The sequence below is a fragment of the Myodes glareolus genome, chromosome 24 (assembly GCF_982192425.1).
Source record: "Myodes glareolus chromosome 24, mMyoGla1.1, whole genome shotgun sequence".
In the NCBI taxonomy this organism is placed as follows: domain Eukaryota; kingdom Metazoa; phylum Chordata; class Mammalia; order Rodentia; family Cricetidae; genus Myodes; species Myodes glareolus.
The window spans coordinates 50,711,922-50,733,291 of record NC_142049.1 but is presented as its reverse complement, the minus strand read 5'-3'; the positions used below and the strand labels follow the sequence as shown (position 1 = coordinate 50,733,291).

At 50.0% G+C, this 21,370-nt stretch overlaps 4 protein-coding genes and 2 long non-coding RNA genes across 9 annotated transcripts; 5 read left to right on the top strand and 1 right to left on the bottom strand.

Moving 5' to 3' along the window:
• Positions 1-1,419: 1,419 nt before the first annotated feature.
• Positions 1,420-4,563, top strand: LOC148118254 (uncharacterized). The gene is made up of 2 exons (XR_015736326.1): positions 1,420-1,756; positions 3,609-4,563. It is a non-coding gene; the product is annotated as an uncharacterized LOC148118254 (long non-coding RNA).
• A 567-nt stretch (positions 4,564-5,130) lies between these two features.
• Positions 5,131-7,428, top strand: C24H19orf84 (chromosome 24 C19orf84 homolog). The gene is made up of 2 exons (XM_048432937.3): positions 5,131-5,511; positions 5,968-7,428. Exons 1-2 carry the CDS (start codon positions 5,477-5,479, stop codon positions 6,503-6,505), a joined length of 573 nt encoding a protein of 190 aa, XP_048288894.1. The 5' UTR covers positions 5,131-5,476; the 3' UTR covers positions 6,506-7,428.
• Positions 7,429-8,043: 615 nt separating this feature from the next.
• Lim2 (lens intrinsic membrane protein 2) lies at positions 8,044-13,784 on the top strand. The gene is made up of 4 exons (XM_048432942.3): positions 8,044-8,218; positions 11,102-11,251; positions 13,066-13,200; positions 13,460-13,784. The coding sequence occupies exons 1-4, from the start codon at positions 8,044-8,046 to the stop codon at positions 13,519-13,521; spliced, it is 522 nt and encodes a 173-aa protein (XP_048288899.1). The 3' UTR covers positions 13,522-13,784.
• Positions 13,785-14,836: 1,052 nt separating this feature from the next.
• Positions 14,837-16,056, top strand: Nkg7 (natural killer cell granule protein 7). Its single transcript, XM_048433063.3, has 4 exons — positions 14,837-15,235; positions 15,379-15,525; positions 15,614-15,748; positions 15,858-16,056. The coding sequence occupies exons 1-4, from the start codon at positions 15,079-15,081 to the stop codon at positions 15,914-15,916; spliced, it is 498 nt and encodes a 165-aa protein (XP_048289020.1). The 5' UTR covers positions 14,837-15,078; the 3' UTR covers positions 15,917-16,056.
• A 556-nt stretch (positions 16,057-16,612) lies between these two features.
• Positions 16,613-20,941, bottom strand: LOC146889988 (uncharacterized). Its single transcript, XR_014999534.2, has 2 exons — positions 20,800-20,941; positions 16,613-20,504 (listed from the first exon to the last, which is right to left on the bottom strand). It is a non-coding gene; the product is annotated as an uncharacterized LOC146889988 (long non-coding RNA).
• Positions 18,785-21,305, top strand: Cldnd2 (claudin domain containing 2). 4 transcript variants are annotated; one of them, XM_048432988.2, is made up of 5 exons: positions 18,785-18,821; positions 19,607-19,788; positions 20,050-20,190; positions 20,822-20,941; positions 21,193-21,305. In XM_048432988.2, the coding sequence occupies exons 2-5, from the start codon at positions 19,620-19,622 to the stop codon at positions 21,264-21,266; spliced, it is 504 nt and encodes a 167-aa protein (XP_048288945.1). In that variant the 5' UTR covers positions 18,785-18,821; positions 19,607-19,619; the 3' UTR covers positions 21,267-21,305. The 4 variants fall into 4 exon arrangements, with proteins under 4 accessions (XP_048288945.1, XP_048288929.1, XP_085538897.1 ...); XM_048432972.1 differs by having other exon boundaries at positions 21,029-21,305; XM_085682771.1 differs by having other exon boundaries at positions 20,822-21,305.
• Positions 21,306-21,370: the final 65 nt, after the last annotated feature.

The window sequence follows — 21,370 nt, the reverse complement described above, 5'->3', positions numbered from 1 at the left end:
TTCAATCCACAAAATAAATGAATGAATACATACAGCACAGCCTAGTCTTACATCCTGACTTCAGATTCAGTCCAAACCCCATTGCCTTTCTTCCCACCGAACGCAGGTTCACCCTGGTACCTTGCCAGGTGTTGAACCTTCATGCACTTTGCAGAACAATGAGAAATAACTTTTTCTCATTTATAAGTTGCACAGCTTGTGACACTCTCTTATGGCTGCAAAATCAATTTCTGAAGCAGGAGAAGGTGACGGTGGTGGTCCCATTTCTGTCCCACTCAGAAGAGGGTGGAAGAGAAAAATGAGTTCTTGGAGAACAGTGTTGAAATGGCTCCAGTGAGGGCTCCCACACTGCAGCGACGGCCTCCGCCTCTAGAGGGAAGCACAGCGTATGTGGCTGTGCCTCAACAGCCAGTAAGCAGCATTCTTCCACACCCCTGCCATCACTCCCCAGAACCTAGCTTACCATCCCACTCCCCCAACATGCCCTGACACAAAATCTTAGTGGCAACTTCGACTTATCTTTATCATTTCCTATATCAAGTGTTCTGGAACATTCTCCATCCTGAATGCCAGAGGGAGATAGCTGCTTCCTTTACCATCCCAGCTACTGCTGATCATTCTGTCATCTGAGTTGCTCAAAAGTGTGTGTGTGTGTGTGTGTGTGTGTGTGTGTGTGTGTGTGTGTATGCTTCAAAACACAGATACCACACTGGAGAGATAGCTCTGTTGGTATCCTGAGTTTGATCTCCAGAACTCAGGTTAAGAGACAAACAAATAAAAGTCCTTCAAGATGGTTAGTGGGTAAAGATGCATCCTGCCAAACCCGGTGACCTGAGTTCAATCCCCAGGACCCACACGGTGGACGGAGAAACAAGTCCCACAAGCTGGCCTCTGATGTTCACTCTCTATTACAAATGCACATTCTCATTCTCTCTCTCTCTCTCTCTCTCTCTCTCTCTCTCTCTCTCTCTCTCACACACACACACACACACACACACGCACAAACCCATACATATATGAACAAATAAATAAATGACATTTAGAAGAGTTTTCAAGCCAGGCATGATGCAATCACAGTGCCGGGGAGACTGGCACGCGTGGATCCCTAGGGGGCTGATGGCAGCATGCCCACTTGGTCAGTGAAAAACCTGTCTCAAAAAAAGTGTATGGTGCTTGAAGAACGGCACCCAAGGCCGTTCTTTTACCCACACACATAAGAGCATGACATCCAAGCACAAAGATAAGAAATGTAGGCAGCCATGTCCAGAACAAGCAGCAAGCAACATGCTGAGGCCTCCCTACACTGCTGCTTCCTAACAAGGTAAGAACATAAAAGCAGGAAGAGATGTAACTTGGTCGAGGGGCCACAGCTCTGCAGAGCACTGAGAGGTGAGGCTTCACTTCGGCTTGCAGGCTGGAGGTCACACCCATGACCAACAAGCCCCCAGGCTTCCTTCTCTGCTGATTTCTAAACCACTGTGACCCTCACAGTGACTTTTAGATGAATTTTCTCAACCTGTCTTCTGAGCAATTGTATTGTCTCTTCTTGCAGGGACAGACCAGGAAGTCCCTGGAGTTTGCAGCAAACCCCAGAGCTTACTCACCCAGACTAGGAACTGGGTGCAACACACTTCCTGGGTGCAAGGAGGTACTATTTACCCAGAGCCAAAGCCGAGGGAAGGAAGCTGTCCTTAAAAGGGCAGGTATACAGCCACCAAGTAGAGCTAAGCCTGAAGGGTGCCTATAAAAGAATAAGGTAAGAGAAATCCCATCACTCTGGAAATGGGCAGATGAAAGGGCTCAGAGAGCCTCTGCAGCTTGCTCAAGGTCATACACTAGTTAAGGAGCGGAACAAGGAACAGAAGAGGGGCTGGAGATTTGCTCTCTGGGAGAGGGACTGTCTAACTTGGTCAGGTCCTGTATTCAGCCCCTAACACTGGGAAGACAAACAAACAAACAAAAAGCTTGCGTCATCTTTGATTTGGGGGGTACCTACTTCAGCAGTCCAACAGGCTGCCCTGCTTCTCCAACACCCCTCAACTTGGCCTTCAGCTTCTGAATTCGCTATACAACAAAACCCACTCTCCAACCACAGACAAGTTCTCTTCTCAAAGTATAAGTCAAATCATGTCACACATGAGCTTAAAATCATGCAAAGTGTTTATTTATTATTAGGATATAATTAGGATAATTATGACCTCAGAAGCCCATGCAGATTTGGAACTTTGCTGGGTTTATGCCAGCACTCCTGTCTCTGCCTGCCTCACCAGGGCTAGGATTACACGTATAAACCCAAGCCCTCCCATTCTTACAAGGAAGCAAGGCTGAGGGATACAGCTCTGTGTAGAGGGCCTGCCTTGGCATGCCAGAGGCCCTGGGTCTCATCCCACAGTGCTTTAAAAATACAGGGAAGAAAGGAGGGAAGAAGGAAGGAGGGAATGGAGGAGAGAAGGTGGGAGTGGAGGAGAGGAGGAGGGAGTGGAAGAGAGAAGGGGGGAGTGGAGGAGAGGAGGAGGGAGTGGAAGAGAGAAGGGGGAGTGGTGGAGAGGAGGAGGGAGTGGAGGAGAGGAGGAGGGAGTGGAAGAGAGAAGGGGGGAGTGGAGGAGAGAAGGGGGGAGTGGAGGAGAGGAGGAGGGAGTGGAGGAGAGAAGGGGGGAGTGGAGGAGAGGAGGAGGGAGTGGAGGAGAGGAGGAGGGAGTGGAGGAGAGAAGGGGGGAGTGGAGGAGAGGAGGAGGGAGTGGAGGAGAGGAGGAGGGAGTGGAGGAGAGGAGGAGGGAGTGGAGGAGAGAAGGGAGGAGTGGAGGAGAGAAGGAGGGAAGGAAAAGAGAAAGAACGATTTTCTGTGATGTCTGCGCTGGGAAGCAAGAGGCAGAGGATCCAGCATTCAAGGTCTTTCTGAGGACAGAGGAAGCTATGGGAGACTCTGAAAAGAGACAGGTGAGGGAGGGGAGAGGGAAGGAGAGGCCTTGGGGTGACAGCAGAAGCATGTGAGGTTTGTCTGGAACCAGAGAAATGACTCCACAGTTTAGAGCACTTGGTGTTCTTGCAGAGGACCAGGGTTCAAGTCCCCGCACTCACATGGTGTCCCATAACCGCCTGTAGCTCCAGTTCCAGAGGGATCTGACGCCATCTTCTGACTGTCTCAGCTGAGGACTGCATGCATGTGATGCAGACGTATATATAGGCAGAACACTCATGCTCATAAATAATTTTTTTAAAAAAAAAAGATGTCTTAGGTTTTGTTTCTAGCATTACAAAAAATAATCTGGAAAAAAAAAGGGAAATCAAAGGTTCAAAAATCTTAGACTGGAGATGTAGCTAGTCGGTCCACCACTGAGCGCCCAAAACTGTGGGTTCAGCCTCAGCAATACATAAAAGAGATGTGGGGGCATGAGTCTGTAATTCCATCACTTGGGAGGTGGAGGCAGGAGGACCAGAAATCCAACATCATCTTCCGCTACATAGTGAGTGTGGGACCACTGTTCGCTACATGAAGCCTTGCAAAAAAATTAAATGATTTAATTAAATCCAAAAAAAAAAATCCAGCCTTTTTCTTCATCATTCCTGTTCTTGCTGTGACCAGAGTCCTACTCTGTTTTGTCTACCAGAGCAGAAACCTCCAGGTCTTCTGGAACATTCCTCTGACACCCTTCCCTAAGCAACTATTCCAAACACCCTCGGTGCCCTGATTTACTGTCTGCAGAGACTCTGCGAGTTGTCGTGGAATCCCCTGTGTACCCGAGGATGATCCGGAGCTCCCGCACCTCCTGCCTCCACCACCATCGCCAACTTCCAACAAATACTCCTGAAATCAATGACCAGAAGGGCGATGGCTTCTTAACAAACCGCAGCGGCGGTGAGTAGGTAATCAGCGTCTCAGCTGAGTGACCGAGAGACGACTCAATAGGTTAGAAACGCTTGCTGCCTTACCGCGGGCCTGAGTTCAGTCTTCCCAGCCGACAACACGCGCACACATGGTTAAAAGTAAGAAGAAATCTCTAATGGCAGTGTGAAGGCTGGCGTTATCTTGATGGCTTGTTTTTATATTTAAAGTTTAGAAACCTCAAGCCGGGCAGTGGTGGCGCACGCCTTTAATCCCAGCACTTGGGAGGCAGAGGCAGGAGGATCTCTGTGAGTTGGAGGCCAGCCTGCTCTACAAGAGCTAGTTCCAGGACAGGCTCCAAAACTACAGAGAAACCCTGTCTCGAAAAACCAAAAAAAAAAAAAAAAAAAAAAGTTTAAACCTCCATGCTCAAGAGGACTGTAAAGCGCAACTGAATTCCAAACATCAAGGGCCGTTAAGGATTGCTTTAAAATCGCCTAGTCTTGTACAATTTTAACAAAACAATTGTTAATGCATGAAACTAGTCACAAGGTTAACTGCTGCTTCTGCTTCAGTAGACAAAAGCTTGCTTTGCTCCAGATAACCTTCCGCTTACCTGTAAACAGAATGTAACTATGTGTTCCTTGACTTTATAAATCCCTGACTGACATGGCTGGACTGAATCCACGGCACCAATATCTGAATAAAAGCCTCTATCTAGCCTCTTTGTTTAAAATGTACTAATGTTCAGACTGGTGAATCTCTGAACGACCCTTTGACCCACATAGCAGCTAGGACGGTGTTTACAGCTCTGCACATGCACCATCTAGAGCTGTCACAAGAGCCAGAATCAATGATATTAGCTTCATTTTAAAATGTGGAACTGAAGCAAAGAGACTAGGAAACTAAAGGTCACAGAGCAAGTTACAGTTAACATGTAGTAGAATCTGCCACCCCGCCCCCAGGATGCCTAAATTTTTTTAAATTTATTTATTAAAAATTTCCACTTCCTCCATTTCCCTCCCACTCTCCCCACTTCCTCTCCTCCTCCCTCTCCAGTCCTACAAGCAGTCAGGGTTCCCTGCCCTGTGGGAAGTCCAAGGTCCTCCCCGCTCCATCCAGGTCTAGGAAGGTGAGCACAGGGTGCCTAAATTTACCATCGCCCAGAGTCCTCAATCTAAAAGTCACAACAAAGAACAACCTAAGGCAACTGCAGAAATATAGAGGAGACGCATGCATCTAGGCCTAGATCCCCGGCTGTGTGGGAGGAGACGGGGTCTCAACCCCTGATTCTAAGTGAGGATGCAGAAGATCCGAGGGAAGAGGGCTGGAGCCTGGACCACTGAGTCTGAGGGAGGACGCTGAGTCTGAGGGAGGACGTCCGTGGTCTAGAACCATAGCTATGTTCAAGCAACGAGAGCTGGGGTTGGAGAGCTGGGTACCGGCCTGGTCCCCTGGATCTAAATGAGTTAGAGCTGGCTTCTGTCTAGGTGGGAGGATATCTGGGCTGTCCAATGGCAGCTCCTTGCATCCTGCTAGCCCCGCCCCAGAGCGCCACACTTTTATAGGCCTTGACTGGCTTCTTCTTTTGCTCCTCCCTTTCCTGTTAAACCCCCGAAAGATCTAGAAAAGACTTCAGACGCGACTGAAAAGATGGAAGAGCTAAAAGATGAGGCTTCGTGCAGCGGGTGAGTGAGATAAAACCCTTTCGGGGAAGAGCGTCAGGAAGAAGGGGGAGCAGAGTATATTAGAGCCAGGAGCGCCTTGAACCGAAAATACCATCTAAAAACCAAATAGACAGACTCGGGGATCGTGACCTAGGAACTCTCTGGAGGACTTTGGTGATTGACTGCTGAGCAAGATACTTTCAATATGGAGGGGAAAGGAACAGAAGTTCGGCTACAGAGCAGAGTATGAGACTAACCTGGCCACACGAGACCTTGTCTCAAAATAAATAAGTAAAATAATTAACTACAAAGTTAAGCCTTAGACACTTAGCAGCTGGGAATTGGAACTGGGATGCTGGGTGCTGGAATTGAAAAGGGAACAGCGGGTGGAGGAACTCAGAGGAGCTGTGTCCCCGGCGGCGATACAGCAGTACCACACAGCAGATGATGTACTGACCGGCCTCGTTATCTTCCTAGGGACAACCTTTCTCTGCCGTTAGCGGGAACTGAGGCACAGCCTGCGTCAGCTACCCCAGCCCTACCACCCTCGCTTCTGAGCACCCTAGACCCAGCCCACCTGGGACTCCCTGAGCAACTGGCCTCTGTGACTGTCCCCATCCGCCTGGACACTCTGTCTTACCTCCTACACACTGCCCTGCTGGGGACCTACAAGTTCCAACAGTCCTTACCCCCTTGCTCCTGTTCTGCCCAGCCATACCACATCTCACCAGACACAGCCAGGAGGCCTCCCAGGAAATGGGACCAGGCCTCTGGGGGCTGGGAGGTTCAGCGCAGGCCTTCCAGGGGCAGGGGCAGGGGCCAGGGCCGGGGCCAGTCCCGATGGTGTCCTGGGAGAGCCAAAGAGTTGGAGAGGAGCATGGCAGGAGGCCCTGGGGCTGGCCCCAAGACCCAACCAGTAACACCACTATCCCAGGATGGGAAGAAGGAAGCTGGAGCCCTGGAACCATCCCCACCTCCAGCACCTTTGTCTGAAGACTGGGAGACAGACTACTAGGACCCCAAAGAGCATCTGGTACTTGGCCACCCAAGGGTTCCTTCCAAGAGCTCACAGAGTCTTAATCCTTCAGAGGTACTCCTAAGAAATGTCATCTCTACAGCCTTCCCAGCCCCCAAACCACAGCCCCTGAAGGTCTCCTACAGATCACCTTGTAAAGCCTAAACCTGACTTACATTCCAATTAAGAAAACCCCCCTGCCCAGACTCACAGTATCCCAAGCCCAGCTACTATCCCAGCTTGTTCTCAATGCCCCCAAGGCTGCTCCAACCCCACTTCCAGACCAACTCATCGCCCCAAAGCCCTTCCTCTCTCCATTCCAAGGTCAACCCATCTCACCACTCTCTTCTCCTGGCCTTCAGTCCTAACCCATGTTCATTCCTAATTTGTTTATTTGCTGGTTTTTTTTCAGTACTGGTCTCCTGAATGCCAGCCAAACACCGAACTAAACTGCAACCCTCTTTTATTATTATCTTGAGATAGAATCTCGCCAAGTGTCCAAGCTGGCCTTGAACTTGCGACCCTTCTGTCTCAGGCTTCCAAGTATCTGGGATGAAAGTTCTCGGCCATAAGAACATTCATTCCCAACACATTTTGCTTTGTCTTAAAACCTGTCTCACGGATTCTCCTCTCTCAGTCGGCTGAGTGCTAAGATTGCTGTGGACCACAAGACTGGCCTCATTCTCCTCTTCCTGGTCCTCATTTCATTTCCCTCATCTCATACCTCACACTCACCTTCATGTCACACCAAGCGCCAGCCCCAGCCCCAACATCTGCCAGATTCAAGCTCTGACAAGCCCCTGATCCTACCCCACAAAGAACGCCTTGGCTTGACATGTCCAGACACCTGTATCCACCCCGTCATTGCTGTTCCCTGTCCCCCGGGCTGGGAAGCCCAGGTTGAACAATAAAAGGATGGCTGCTCTGTCTCTTTTGTGTGGGCTATGCTTCCTGCAAAGCTCAGGCTACCCGTAGTGGGGACGAGGAGTAAAGCCTGGGAGATGGGTAGGATCACAGACAAGCTGATGGGGCCCCCTTGTCCCCTGTTTCAGCAAATTCCATTGAGGTCTCTGCTGCCACTGTGTTTCTGCCTGCTGGAAGCTGCTGGGCCTTGCAGCCATTGTGTGGGGAGGCTTAAGGGATTTGGGGGAACCATGAGGCAGAGATGCCAGCAACCTGGCTCAGCTCAGTCTCCACAGAGGGGCTTCAGCAGAAGGAGGGCTCAGAACAGACTCCGCCACTCAGGTAGGCACCAGCGTGAGACCTGCAGTCCCCTACCTGAGAAGTCTAGGCTCCCAGGTCCTTCTCTCCAAAGCTTTGAATTGAGGCTCTTAGACATCTTCCTGTCAGGAATGAAGAACCAGATTCTCAACCCTCTTCCCTCAGATCCAGGAGTGTCCACTCCCCCTCTTCTCCTTTAGGTCCTTATGTCCATTCTCCAGCCTTTTTCTCAAACCCAGGGGGCCAGACCCCAACCCTCCTCTCTCAGGTCCAGGATACCCACTCACAAACCAGCTCTCCCTTCTCCACAGATCGCCATGTACAGCTTCATGGGTGGCGGCCTCTTCTGTGCCTGGGTGGGGACCATCCTGTTGGTGGTAGCCACAGCAACGGACCACTGGATGCAGTACCGGCTGTCGGGGTCCTTCGCACACCAGGGCCTGTGGCGTTACTGCCTGGGCAGCAAGTGCTTCCTACAGACGGAGAGCATTGGTGAGCCTTGAGGCCCTTGCCCAGAGCACAGCCCTATGGCCATCACCCCGGCATTCTAAGGGAAAGCATGGTGGCTCAGAGAGGCAGAGGCACTGGACTAGGATGCTCAGCAGGGGGTGGAACGGACTTGGGATCTATGGATTGTTTTCTAGTTGCAGGGACAGGGTGTAAGGTTTTGCAGTTAGGTTAACGGGGTTGCATTTTCTCACACAAAACGGTGTCAGATGCAGCAAAGAGGCTGGGATTGCCAGAACAATGTTTTATAAATATCTGTGATGAGCTGGGTGTGGTAGTATTTGCCTGTAATCTCAGCATTTGGGATGTGGCAACAGGAGGATTGTGAGTTTTAGGCTATATAGTTTGACCCTGTCTCAAAATACAACAAACAAACAAGTGCTATGAGCCAATAAACAGGAACAGGGACCACAGAGACTGTTGATGGGCTGCATGCCAGGTGAAAGACTTTTTGCTATCTCTCTACTGTGTACCAGGTCATGTACTTATAGATGGATGGATACATGAATAGATGAATAGGTGATTGTCTGATAATAGGTGATATATCATATATATATGATAGAAAGATGATGGTTAAGTGGGTGAGTGAAGAATAGATAGATAGATAGATAGATAGATAGATAGATAGATAGATAGATAGATAGATAGATAAGATAGATAGACAGGTAGATAGATAGATAATAGCTAGATAGATGATGGATAGATAGATGATAGATAGATAGATAGATAGATAGATAGATAGATAGATAGATAGGTGATAGATAGATGGATGGATGGATGGATAGATAGATAGATATAGATAGATAATAGATGATAGATAGATAGATAGATAGATAGATAAGAAGGAAGGATGATAGAATGGATGTATGGATAGATAAGGTAGAAATAGGATGGGCAGGATGGATAAGTGTATAAATAATGTAGAGATCATGGATAGAACAGATAGATGGATAGACTGATAGGAAGGATAGGACAAGCTAGATGATAGATTGGATGGATGGATGGATGGATGGATGGATGGATAAGTAGGAAGTCTCTTAGTTACTCTTCTATTGCCATGACAAAACACCATGACCAAGGAAACTTATAGAAGAAAGAGTTTACTGGGGCTTACAGTTTCGGTGTGTTAGAGTCCGTGACCATCGTGATGGGGAGCATGGTGGTAGGCAGGCAGGTGTGGTGCTGCAGCAGTAGCTGAGTGATACCTCTTAATCCACAAACAGGAGGCAAAGAGAGGGGGAGAGAGGGAGGGAGGAAGGGGGAGAGAGAGAGAGACAGACAGACAGACAGACAGACTAGGCCTGGCATGGACTTTAGAAACCTCAAAGTCCACCCCCAATGACATACCTCCTCCCAACAAGGCCTCACCTCCTAATCCTTCCAAACAATTCCACCAACTGGGGACCAAACATTCAAATACATGAGTCTATGGGATCTATTCTCATTCAAATAACTAGAGGTATGTAAGCAGACAGGCAAACAGACAAGCAAGCAGGCCAACTGGCCAGCTGGCCAGACATGGTGGCTTACATCTATAATTTTGGAACCAGGAGGCTGAGGCAAGAGGATTGCCTGTCACCCAAACAAACAAATAAATAAAGGAACATCAGTTCTAACCCTGAAACACCAGAGAGAGATGTAGATCCCTGAGGTTCCCTGGCCAGCCAGCTTAGCTACTTGGTGAACTCCAAGCCAGGGAGAGACCTTATTTCAAAAGACAAGGTGGACAGCTCCTGAGGAACAGCACCCAAGGTCGACCTTGGGTCTCAATATGCACATACATACATGTTTCCACATACACAGCCAGGCATGTACTCAACACACACACACACTAGATGGAAGAAGCGTGACATGGAGAAATATATTACATAGTATATATTAGGTATGAATATATAATACTAATGAATAATATGCTGTAGTCTACATAATATAATCTATGTAGCATGGGAAATTAGTAATATTTAATGTTTTGTTGAATGTATCATACAATACAGTATATGATAAGCTAATACATCATACTATACTCCACAAGATTTGCTATAGTATTTTAATTGATAATTGTTGAGTGTTATCCTGAAAACAACAAAAATAAGTTAAAACTAGCCCAAGCCCTTTTCATAGGTCAGCCTCCTTCCATCCCCCAGGAATGCTGTGGGGTTGTTCAGTTATCTGTAAGGATCAGATGGAGGCAGAGATGGTGGTGCACACCTGCAGTTCTAGAACTCAGGAGACCCAGGCAGAGTCACATCAGGACAGAGGAAAGCGTGGTATCTCAAGTGTAATTCCAACACTTGGAATGTAGAGACAGCAGAGTCAGGAATTCAAGGTCAACCCTAGCTACATTAACTTCAAGGACAAGAAGACTGGGCTATAGAGACCCTGTCTCAAAACTTGTTACATCTGTCATGTGCCAGACACGTGTCGGGGGCTGGGTATGCAACCGAGAGAGAAGGAGCCAGCCCTGGTCTTTTCAGACGCTACAGATATAGCTAAAAGAACAGGACTTTTCAGGTGCAGCAAAGTCTAATGGATGAAAAGGAGAGGATCAGTGAGACAGAGATTATTGTCAAGAGCATATGGGGAAATAAACACTTCACAAGGCGTACGTGTAAGCCACACCCATGCTGGGATGCTCACATCAAGAACCAAGCCAGTCCCTGTCTTCAGGGGGAAGTCGAGCTGGAGGGGGTGAAATAGGAGAGACAGAATGAAAAGCAGAGAGAGAGGGTGGTGGCCGTGATCAGTTCCCAGGAGAGGTCGCAAGAGCAGGGGCTTTGGAGGATGGGTCTGTTAGGTCAAAGGAGGGAAGAGCCAAGTCAGATACATGAAAGGAAACAGTGGCCCGGAGTAACTGATGTGTCTCCACAGCATATTGGAATGCCACCCGGGCGTTCATGATCCTGTCTGCCCTGTGTGCCACCTCAGGCATCATCATGGGCGTCCTAGCCTTTGCACAGCAGTCTGCCTTCACCCGCCTCTCCAGGCCCTTCTCCGCCGGCATCATGTTTTTTGCCTCCAGTGAGTGAGCCTATCCTTCCTTCCCCACCCAAATTTCCCAGCTCCTCAACCCCACCCAACACCCACTTCTCATCACCCCCACTCCATTCCCTCTCTCACTCCTAGACTCAACTCCACTGACTTTCCTTTCTCCTTTGCTTTTAACTCCACTTTGTAATTAGAGGAAATCACCTCCTCCCCTCCCTTCTTTCCTTTCTTCCTTTTGTCCTAGTAATGAGAATAAAATCTCTGGAACTTACATGCACTAGAAAGACTCTTAGCCTCTCACTGGAGAATTCTAGGCAGTGGTTCCACCACTGAGCCATACCCAGCCCCCTACTGGGGCATGATACACATGGCAACTCTACCACTAAATCAAGACTTAGCCCTTCACTAGGGGATTCTAAGCAGGGATTCTAATACTAACCACCCCATAGAACTTAAAAAATATTCACACTTACAGTGACCGTCTTGATACACATTCAGCTCAGGACCAGCTGATGAAGAGGCATATACAGTGAATCCTGCCAGAATGTTGTCACACAGGTGCATTGGTGGCATTTCTCATTGCTATGACCAAATATTTAACAAGAAACAACTTCAGAAAGGTAGGAAGGTAAATTTAGCTCACAGCTGGAGAGCACAGACCATCATGGCAGAGAAGTCACGATGGGAGAAGCATGGGGCAGCTGGTCATATTGCACCCACAATCAGGAAACAGAGGTAACAGCCAGTGCTAGGCTTATTTTTTATTCTGTCTAGGACCCTGATCCATGAGATACTGTTGTCCACATTCAGGGTGCATATTCTACCTTAATTAAAATGCTTTGGAGTGGCTGGTGAGGCAACTCATGCTAAAGAAACTTGCTTTCAAGCCTGGTATTTATGTCCCCAGAACCTACACACTGGAAAGAGAGAACAGGCTCCTACAGAGTGTCCTCGGACCTTCTCTCAACCTCCATAGCACACACACATAAATCAAGTAATAAGTAAATAGCTTCTTCTCGGGAAACACACACACACTCACACAATGCACGTGTGTGCGGGTGTGTGTGTGTCCTAGGGGGTCCTAGATCCAGCCAGCGCAAATGGACGTCGGTTAGCCTCCAGTTTCCGCTGGCCCAGAGGCCGTGCTCTCAGGCTCAGGATCCTCACACCCTCCCGTCTTAGTCATGGCTGTGAACTGACTCTAATACCACAGCAGCTATTACAAATGGAAACATTTACTTGGGGCTTGCTTACCGCTCCAGAGATTTAGTTTATCTTCGTAGAAGGGGAACTCACAGTGCTGGAGAGAATCTGAGAGCTACAAACTGATCCACTGGTCAAGAGAGAGAGCTAGTCTGGGCTCGGTGTGGACTTCTGAAACCTCAAAGGCCACCCCCAGTGATACATTTCCTCCAACAAGGCCATACCTTCCAATCCTTCTAGTGCCACTTCATGGTGACTAAACATTTAAAAATATGAGACTATGGGAGCCATTCTTACTCAACCACCACAGCCTCCAATCCCTGGTGGTATCTGTGATAAGCACCCCGAGCCACCTGTTAGTTCACACAAACTCTAGTGCGATCCAACGAGGTCTTTAGAGTAATGAAGACACTCTGTAACTCAGGGTCTGTAACTCAGGACACTGCAAAGGTTTGTTTCCCCTCCCAGAACACAGATACAAGGAACTGTCCGATGCTTTATTGTGCTTCCCTGCCCTGTCCTCCCCCAATCCCATCCCCCATATCCCATATCACCTTCCACTGTTGCCACCCTCATCAACCTCCCCTCTTCCTAATCTCCTATTCTCTTATCCAACCTCATGCCACCCCATGCTCTCTCCACAGCTCTTTTCGTCCTGTTGGCCTTGGCCATTTACACTGGAGTCACTGTCAGCTTCCTCGGCCGCCGCTTTGGGGACTGGCGCTTTTCATGGTCTTACATCCTGGGCTGGGTGGCCCTGCTCATGACCTTCTTTGCAGGTACTGAGGCAGAGTGACGGGAAGGTAGAAGTCTGAGGCAAGGCAAGCAACCTCAGAGGGTGAGGTGACGAGACACCCTACACAGATCTGATGGCAGACTCTAGGTCCAAGGCAAGCAACCTCAGAGGGTGAGGTGACGAGACACCCTACACACACTTGATGGCAGACTCTAGGTCCAAGGGAGGGAGGAAATGCAGAGTCTCTGAAACAGAAGGGGAGACCCAAGGGGGTTGGGTATCAACGAATTCTGTCCACACAGGAATTTTCTACATGTGTGCCTACCGGATGCATGAGTGCCGGCGTCTGTCCACCCCACGCTGAGACCCGGGGTAAACCTTACAGATGGAAGTTACAATGAAGGCACTGAAGAGGAAGGGGAGGACCTAGCAACTGGAGGAAGTCTTGGCTCCTGAGGGAATGAGGGGGCTCAGTCCTGGATTCTAGATAGGGGAGTCCCCGATCCCTCTGTCCTGTGTGGGTCAGGTGGGAAGGAGTTGAGAAGACATGAACCCCTACCTGGCCCAAAGGGTGGTAGAAAAATGGAAACTCTTTTAGAGAGGCATTTTGTGATCTAATAAAACTGATGTGAAACTATCAAAGTGTGAGTCCTCACAGTGCTGGTTTGGAGTGGTGGTTGGGGGACAGGGGTATTCTGACATGGTGTCCTCTCTTCCTTAGTTCTACAGGGATGGGAACAAGATAAATGGGTCCCTACTTTGGAGACGGCCATGATTTAATGCCTAGAAATGAGTGTCTGGGATAATAGGATGAACAAACTGATCTCAGAAAATAGAGCTTCCCTGCTCCCCGCCCGCTCCGGGCAGCGCCGTACCCCTGCTTCCTTCCCTGGATGCCCTCTCAGCTAGGACCATCCAGGGAAGGAAGGGGAGGATCTGTCTCCCTCTCTATTTTGGTTTATGTTTTTAGAAGGACAGAGTCTCAGGTAGCCAAAGCTGGTCTTAAACTTGTGGTCCTCCTGCCTCAGATCTCTTGAGTGCTGGGAAGACCGTCCTACGTCACCACAGTAAGGGATGACAGACACATTCTGTGTTTCCCTGGAGAGAAGGTGTTGACTACTGGGAGACAGAGGCAGAAGACCCTGAATTGCTACTCTCCAGACAGCCTCATCTTGGTGTTAAGACACCCATGCTGGAAGGCCCACCCAGGTGGGGTGAATTCTCACTATAGTGTGAGATGAGGATGTGGGAAGGACTTCCTGCCCTTAAGTTTTATAGAATTCTGTCTGTCCTGGACAGAGGCTTTAACTAGGAACATGGAATCTCTCTTCCCACCAAGTCCTTCCTCCCTTGGAACTGGTATTTTGACCCCACTACTCTTCTACTATTGGAAACTCTAGTGCTAGAGTCTAGGAGCAAAGTATAAAAACCACAGGAAAATGTGAAATAACTGCCCCCTCAGCCACATCTCCCCTTTGAGTTAATTCACACCCTGGTATGACTGGTCTACTTCCCACCTCTAGGCCCCCAAAGCCCGCCCTAAGTTCTTCCAGGAAACCCTCTCTGTTGTCTCCAACTGTGGGGGCACAGAACCCGTGACAACAGTCTAAACCACTGCCTAGACCACGGAAGGTGGACACCCCCAGAGCAGCCAGTGAGTGAAGACATCAGCAGGCCCACCCTCACCAGGCAAGAGAAGAGGGGAGGGGAAACCGCGCAGGAAGGGAGGGTGTGAGAAGAGTCAGATGCCAGGCCTGAAGCTACAGCCAGAGTGACTGACTGCTTGCTGGCTGCTTCTTCAGCTCAGAGGACCTGGGAGTCTGGGAGTCCGGGTGTATGCCCTTCTCCTTTCTCTAAGACCCAATAGGCTGGGTTATCTGTGTCTTTACCCCATAAGAAGTAGAAACCCAGAGCTGTGTCCATGGAGCCCTGCCGGTCCCTGGCTCTGCTTGCTGGCTTCCTGGGCCTGACTTCTTCTCTGATTGCTCTGAGCACTGACTTCTGGATAGTGGCCATAGGCCCCACATCCTCTTCCCACAGTGGTCTCTGGCCAAGAACACATGAGATCCAGGTAGCAGGTAAAGTGCAGTGGGCTCCCTGGTGGTGGGAATGGCCGAGGGGAACAGACATGAGATCCAGGTAGCAGGTAAAGTGCAGTGGGCTCCCTGGTAGTGGGAATGGCCAGGGGGAACAGACACCCACAAGTCTCGTCCTGCATTAGGTTATATCCATGTGACCCAGAGCTTCTGTATCCTGGCTGCCCTGGGGAGCCTGGTGTCCGTGGGCTTCCTGATTTTGTCTTACAGTCCAGCCCTATCCCTCCCGGGCCGTGGCCCTCTGGTGTCAACTGTCATGGCTTTTGCTGCAGGTATGAATGGAATCTGGGCTGCACTGGGACGCCAGAGCTGGTGAGTCCTGCAGTGGCCAAGGCAGCTCTCTCTTCTTCTTGTCTTCAGCTCTCTCCATAATAGTGGCCATGGCAGTGTACACCAGTAATAGATGGAGCCAGACTCCATTTCCACAGGTCCAGACATTCTTCTCATGGTCCTTTTACCTGGGCTGGGTCTCCTCTATCCTGTTCCTCTGTGCAGGTGACTACTCAGCCCACCTCCCCAGGGAGGACCCTGCTGGGGTGTGGGGAGGGGCCGTGCAGGGCACTCAAGTCCTTAATCTCTCCTCCCACCTCTGTCTCCACGCCAGGCTGCCTGAGCCTGGGTGCTCACTGCAAAACCCACCGGGCTGGGTATGAAACCTTATGAACAGAAGGCAAGACAGCAGCAGGGTCAGCAGGACGCTTGGAGCTACAGAGAAAATGCAGGATTCTGGCTCTGTCCCTCCCACCTTGCCTTACTCTTCATTGGTTTCTTCTCACATTCAATAAAAACATACGCAGATCTAATTGTTCTAAGATCAATTCAGTCGCGAAATAAGCCAAGCCAGGCCTATCATCCGAGTTACTCAGGAGGCTGGAGCAAGGAGTGTCACAACTTCAAAGCCTGTTTGGGCTACACAGTGAGTTCAAGGCTGGCCTGGGTGACTTTCTGAGATCCTGCCTCAAGGCAAAAACTACAACATGGGCAGGCATTGTGGCTCAGTCTAGAGATTTGCTGAGCATGAATGAGGCCCAAGTTCTCTCCCTGGCACCTAAGTCGATCACACTGGAGCCTTAGGGTGGGTAAGAGAAGAGCCCTCAGGGAGAGGGAGCGCATCAGACCTGCACACCAGAAGTGGATTCTGCCCTGTGTGGACATAAATTCCCTGTGTTTCTCTCCCATCTTCAATTGCTTTTCTTTCGCCCAATTTCTATCTTTCTCTTTTCTTCCCCAAGTGGCCCCCATTTTTACTAGGTATTTCCTTTTCTCTCTGTGAGGCCACTCTGGGACCACTGATCTGCATCACAAAAAGCCGTAACCACTAGCATTTGACATGACCAGACAGCAGCCACAGCCTGAGGATGTGGGAAGAAAACTGAACCCAGGCATATCTTTTATTTTTTTTTTAAAGCAGAGATGATATTTAGCAACAACTCTTTAGGTTTAACATAGAAGATGGACCACAGGGCCTCCTTCAAGCGAAGGCAAGCCTTTGACCACCACGCTACATGCCCAACTCCCTTGTACCTTTGGAGACAATGTCTCACTAACTGCCCAGGCAGTCCTTGAATTCACAGCAATTCTGCTACAGCCTCTGAAGAATTAGGATTACAAATATTCATGAGCACAGAAATTATGTGATCCAGGCAGAGGTGCCCAAAGACGGAGAGATGGGAAGGATATTGAGGGGGTGGTTCGTGTCTAGAGTGTAGAGCGTGGTGGCAGTGGGAAATTATGACAGAGAGGCAGATGGGAGCCAGGGCCTCTTTGCCACAGCTGGTTTTCTCCTGAGAATGGTGGCAAATTGGGCAATAACTGTGATCAGAGGAGAAGCTGACCCAAGTGTGTGAGAGAGACAGGTCTCCCTCCAGTGACCGGGGAGTGAGACTGGAGGGTTGGAAAGCAGGTAGGAAGGGGCAGAGCTTGGGGCCAAAGCCATAATGGATGCAAGGGGAGCTGGTCTGCGAAGTGAGAAAGGCAGCAGAGCTGTAACAAGTTCGAGTCCCTGCCAGTGATCTTCCTGGCCACAGAGGAAAGCCGGGAACAGGGGAAGCTGTCTGGGGATCAGAGGAGGAACCCGGGGCTAGCGGTGACATTTGGGCTGCTCTCTCAGAACTTCAGGGTCACTGTCCTTAAGGAAAGGAGGGTTCTCCTAGAGAGAGGCACCCAGAGGAGATCAGCATTTACCAGAGGAGAAGAGAAGAGAGCCAGAGAGGGCACAGTCCGAGAACTGGGGGCCAGGAGAGCTTATGAGGTATCATGAAGGAAGAGCAGCTTTATACCAACTTGATCAGCCAAGCAATTGTAGCTTTGGAGCTCCTTCCTTCTTTTTATTCTTCCTTTCTTCCTCTTTCCTTTCTTCCTGACTCTCATCTGTTCTTCTTCTACGCCTCGCCTCTTCCTTTTCTTTTTGAGACAGGAGCTTAGCTGATCTGAACTCATATGTGGATCAAGGTAGCCTCAAAACTGAAGGTAATCCTCCAGCTTCCTTCTAGGATTACAGGCAGGAGCAACCAAGCCTGGTTCCCAGGCCTGCTTTCTGAGCTGTCTGTTAATAGAGCCTCGGAAACCAGGCTCAGAAGTTGAGTTCAGTTCCCAACACCCACAGCATGGTGGCTCAAAGCCAAGGAACTTCAGTTCCAAGGGATCCAGTGCCTTTGCCTCCACTGGGCACCTGCACTCACACGCACAGAACCACACACAGACACATGCGTACACAGAACCACACACAGACACATGCCTACACAGAACCACACACAGACACATGCGTACACAGAACCACACACAGACACATGCATTCACAGAACCACACACAGACACATGCATACACAGAATCACACAGACACATGCGTACACAGAACCACATACAGACACATGCGTACACAGAACCACACAGACACATGCGTACACAGAACCACACACAGACACATGCGTACACAGAACCACACACAGACACATGCGTACACAGAAACCACAGACGCATGCGTACACAGTACCACACACACACACACACACACATACATACACACACACACACACACATGCATACACATAATTTAAAACAATTCACTTTTAAAACTAAAAAACAATCTTTTTTTAAAAAGAGAAAGCTGCTGGAAGTTGGGCTTGGTGGTGACTCCCTGCCTTGGGAGCCTGAGGCTGGAGGACTGCTGCAAGTTCGAGGTTGGCCTGGCCAACATGGTAAGTTCTAGGACAGTTGAGAACTACACAATGAGACTCTGCCTCAAAACCACAATCCTGCTGGGTATAGTGGTACCTGCCTTTGATCCCAGCACTTAGGAGGCAGAGGCAGGCAGATCTCTTTGAGTATGAGGTGAGAGTGATCTACAGAGTGAGTTTCAGGATAGCCAGGGCTACAGGGTAAGAACCTGTCCCAGAATCAAACAAACAAACAAAACCAAAATCTTCCAGAACAGAGACCAGAAAATGAATAAGCTCCAGGAGAGGGTATCCCTTTAAACAGTTACTGGAAGAGGGTTCTGGAATCTCTGCTGCCTCATAGAGACCCATCCCCCCACCCTGTGGGCTGTCTGTCCCAGGGGACCAGGCAGTGAGTCATTTTCTGGGGTGTATATGTATAAGGGTAAGGGTGGAGAGGACACTGGGCCAATAGAGGCCTATACAGAGGCGTTCAACTGAGGTAGGAAGTCCCTGGAAGACAGTCTCTGAGCTGTGCGGCCTGAAGTGAAGATGCAGGTGGGGTGGGGAAGGGGGTGGCTTCCAGTGAGGATGTCTTAAAGTCTGCTAGGTGGTAGAGAACTAAGGTTCTTAGAGGAATAAGTTCTTAGGGAAGGTGTTTGGGAAGGGGATAGGAGCATGGGGTGATAGGAGATTGGGAATCTTTTGCTTTGTCTGAGATAGTCCCATGTAGCCCAGGCTGGTTTTAAGTTCACTATGTAGTGAAAATGACCTTGAACTTCTGGTCCTCCCGCCGCTACCCCCCAAGTGCTGGGATGGCAGGTGTGCCCCACTACGCTTGGTTTATACTCTACTAGAGGATGGAACCTAGGACCGTGTGCATGCCGGGCAAGCACTCGACCGCTGAGCTACATTTTAGCTCCTGTTTTGTTCTGTTTCTTTGTTTGAATTGAGATAGGGTCTCACACTGGAGTCCAGCTGGCCCAGAACTCCTTATGGCCCAGGTCAGCCTTGAACTTTCAATCTCTTGCCTCGGCCTCCTTGATACTAGGATTACAGGTTTAAATCACCATACGACTAGTGTTGGGGATCTTGAGGTCACCAGGCAGGGGTGCTTGGAGAGGGAGGCCTTCTGAAGTGGAGGAGCCTCCCCCAAACCAAGGGTGTGAGCCAGTCCTACCTTGATGTCCTTGGCAGCTGCCCCCTTGGCATGGGGGTGAAGAGGAGCCTTCAGACTGGAGGCAATCTGCTGAATCTCTTGACCAGCCTCCTCACAGTACTGTCCACTGCTACCAACTACTGGACACGGCAGCAGGGGGGCCACAGTGGTCTGTGGCAGGAATGTACCCATGGCACTTGCTCCAACATCCCCTGCCAGAGTGAGACCTGCCCCTACGTCAGACCACATTCCAAAGCGCATCCCTCCCACCCCAGGCTCAGGTCCAGCTGTCCTCTACCACCAAGGCTTTTCCTCCCCAGACCTGTCTTGCTACCCTCTTGGTCCTCATAGAAACACCAGGAGACGGCTGAGCTCTAGACACACATGGTGTGTGTATGGTGGGGTCAGGGTGAATAGGAGAGCTCAAGGTTGCTCTTTGATGGCGACAGGGTGCCCCACTGATGCTCCCCTGTCTCTCTAGACACCCTGGCGGTGACTGCAGCATGCATGGTGTTGGCAGCGACCTTCAGTGTCATATCTTTGGGGATGGGGATGAGGATTCGGTGTCAAGAGGGAGAGTCACTGCGTAGCCAGAATGCCATTGTCTTACTTTTTCTCAGCGGTGAGATGGCAGCCACACTCCTGTGGAGAGTGGGTGGTGGTGATGGTAATCCTGAAAGAACTGGGTCAAGAGGTGTTGACTGATAGGGCTAGAAGTGGAGGGGCGTGGCTGGAGGAAGAAGTGGTGGAGTCCAGCACACGAGAGACAGCCTCATAAGAGTAGAAGCAGGTGTAGCTCTGATTCTTTTGCCTGCTCTTGGGACTCTTTTCTTCCCACTGGGTTGCCTGTTCCAGCCGATAAGAAGGCTTTTGTCTTGTCCTTTGGTATCTTGTTTTGTCCTGTTTGGCTGTGGTTTCTTGGAGGTCAGTTCTTTTCTGAAAAGGAAACAGAAGGGAATAAGAAGTGGATCTGGGGGAGGGAGGAGATAATAGAGAAGCTGGGAGGCCTGGAGAGAGAAAACTGGTCAGGTGTATTGCTTAAGGGGAGAATCTATTTTTAATAAAAAGTAAAAATAGTAATGGAAAGGAAAGGGAAAGAGAAGGAGGGGAAGGGAGGGGAGGGGAGGAGGGAAATCCACAAAGGCCAAAGGGTAGCCAGAGGCTGTTCTGAAGGGCGTGGCCTAGGCAATAGAGGCAGGCTTGGGTACTGCCACCACCTGGTCCCGCTCACCTGATGGGTGGGTGTGGCCCAGGGCTGCTGCTGCTGATTGCATTGACTGGATATACTGCAAAGAATGCCTGGAAGCCAGAAGTCTTCTTCTCCTGGTCCTACTTTTTCGGATGGCTGGCTTTACCCTTCTCGTTTCTTGCGGGTAACCAGCACAAGGGGGAAAGGGTGGGGACTACCCCCTCTAGAGGATTCCCCGCCCCAGAAACTTCCCAGTCTCCTGTTCTCCCAGGAAAGCCCACAGTGACTTCCAGGGACTCCCCAACACCTGCACTTCAGACTCCAGCACACCCGATGGAGACGCGCTTGGAGCCCCCATCCCTAGTCCCCAGGCAGGCCAGGTCATCCGCCCCAGGGCCCACCTTTCTTCCCCGCTCTGCACTCCCTCCTTGCCAGGCTTCTGCTTTCTGCTGGCGGACATGATCATGCAGAGCACCGAAGCAATCAGCGGGTTCCCAGTGTGCCTGTGAATGTGGCCTGACTGGGGCAGAATAAAGGAATGGCTTTTAGCGCCGGTCCTACGTGCTTTTCTGCGGAACTAGTTAGGCTTGAAGACTGCGGGAAAACGATTACG

Bases quoted from the DNA above. Each gene is read 5' to 3' on its own strand.
- C24H19orf84 (XM_048432937.3), top strand. From the start codon at position 5,477: ATGGAAGAGCTAAAAGATGAGGCTTCGTGCAGCGG. The intron at 5,512-5,967 runs GTGAGTGAGATA...TTATCTTCCTAG, and splicing joins GATGAGGCTTCGTGCAGCGG to GGACAACCTTTCTCTGCCGT.
- Lim2 (XM_048432942.3), top strand. From the start codon at position 8,044: ATGTACAGCTTCATGGGTGGCGGCCTCTTCTGTGCCTGGGTGGGGACC. The intron at 11,252-13,065 runs GTGAGTGAGCCT...CTCTCTCCACAG, and splicing joins CATCATGTTTTTTGCCTCCA to CTCTTTTCGTCCTGTTGGCC. The intron at 13,201-13,459 runs GTACTGAGGCAG...CTGTCCACACAG, and splicing joins GCTCATGACCTTCTTTGCAG to GAATTTTCTACATGTGTGCC.
- Nkg7 (XM_048433063.3), top strand. From the start codon at position 15,079: ATGGAGCCCTGCCGGTCCCTGGCTCTGCTTGCTGGCTTCCTGGGCCTG. The intron at 15,236-15,378 runs GTAAAGTGCAGT...GTCCTGCATTAG, and splicing joins ACATGAGATCCAGGTAGCAG to GTTATATCCATGTGACCCAG. The intron at 15,749-15,857 runs GTGACTACTCAG...TCTCCACGCCAG, and splicing joins TATCCTGTTCCTCTGTGCAG to GCTGCCTGAGCCTGGGTGCT.
- Cldnd2 (XM_085682771.1), top strand. From the start codon at position 19,620: ATGGGGGTGAAGAGGAGCCTTCAGACTGGAGGCAATCTGCTGAATCTC. The intron at 19,789-20,049 runs GTGAGACCTGCC...CTGTCTCTCTAG, and splicing joins CTCCAACATCCCCTGCCAGA to ACACCCTGGCGGTGACTGCA. The intron at 20,191-20,821 runs GTGAGATGGCAG...GGTGTGGCCCAG, and splicing joins TGTCTTACTTTTTCTCAGCG to GGCTGCTGCTGCTGATTGCA.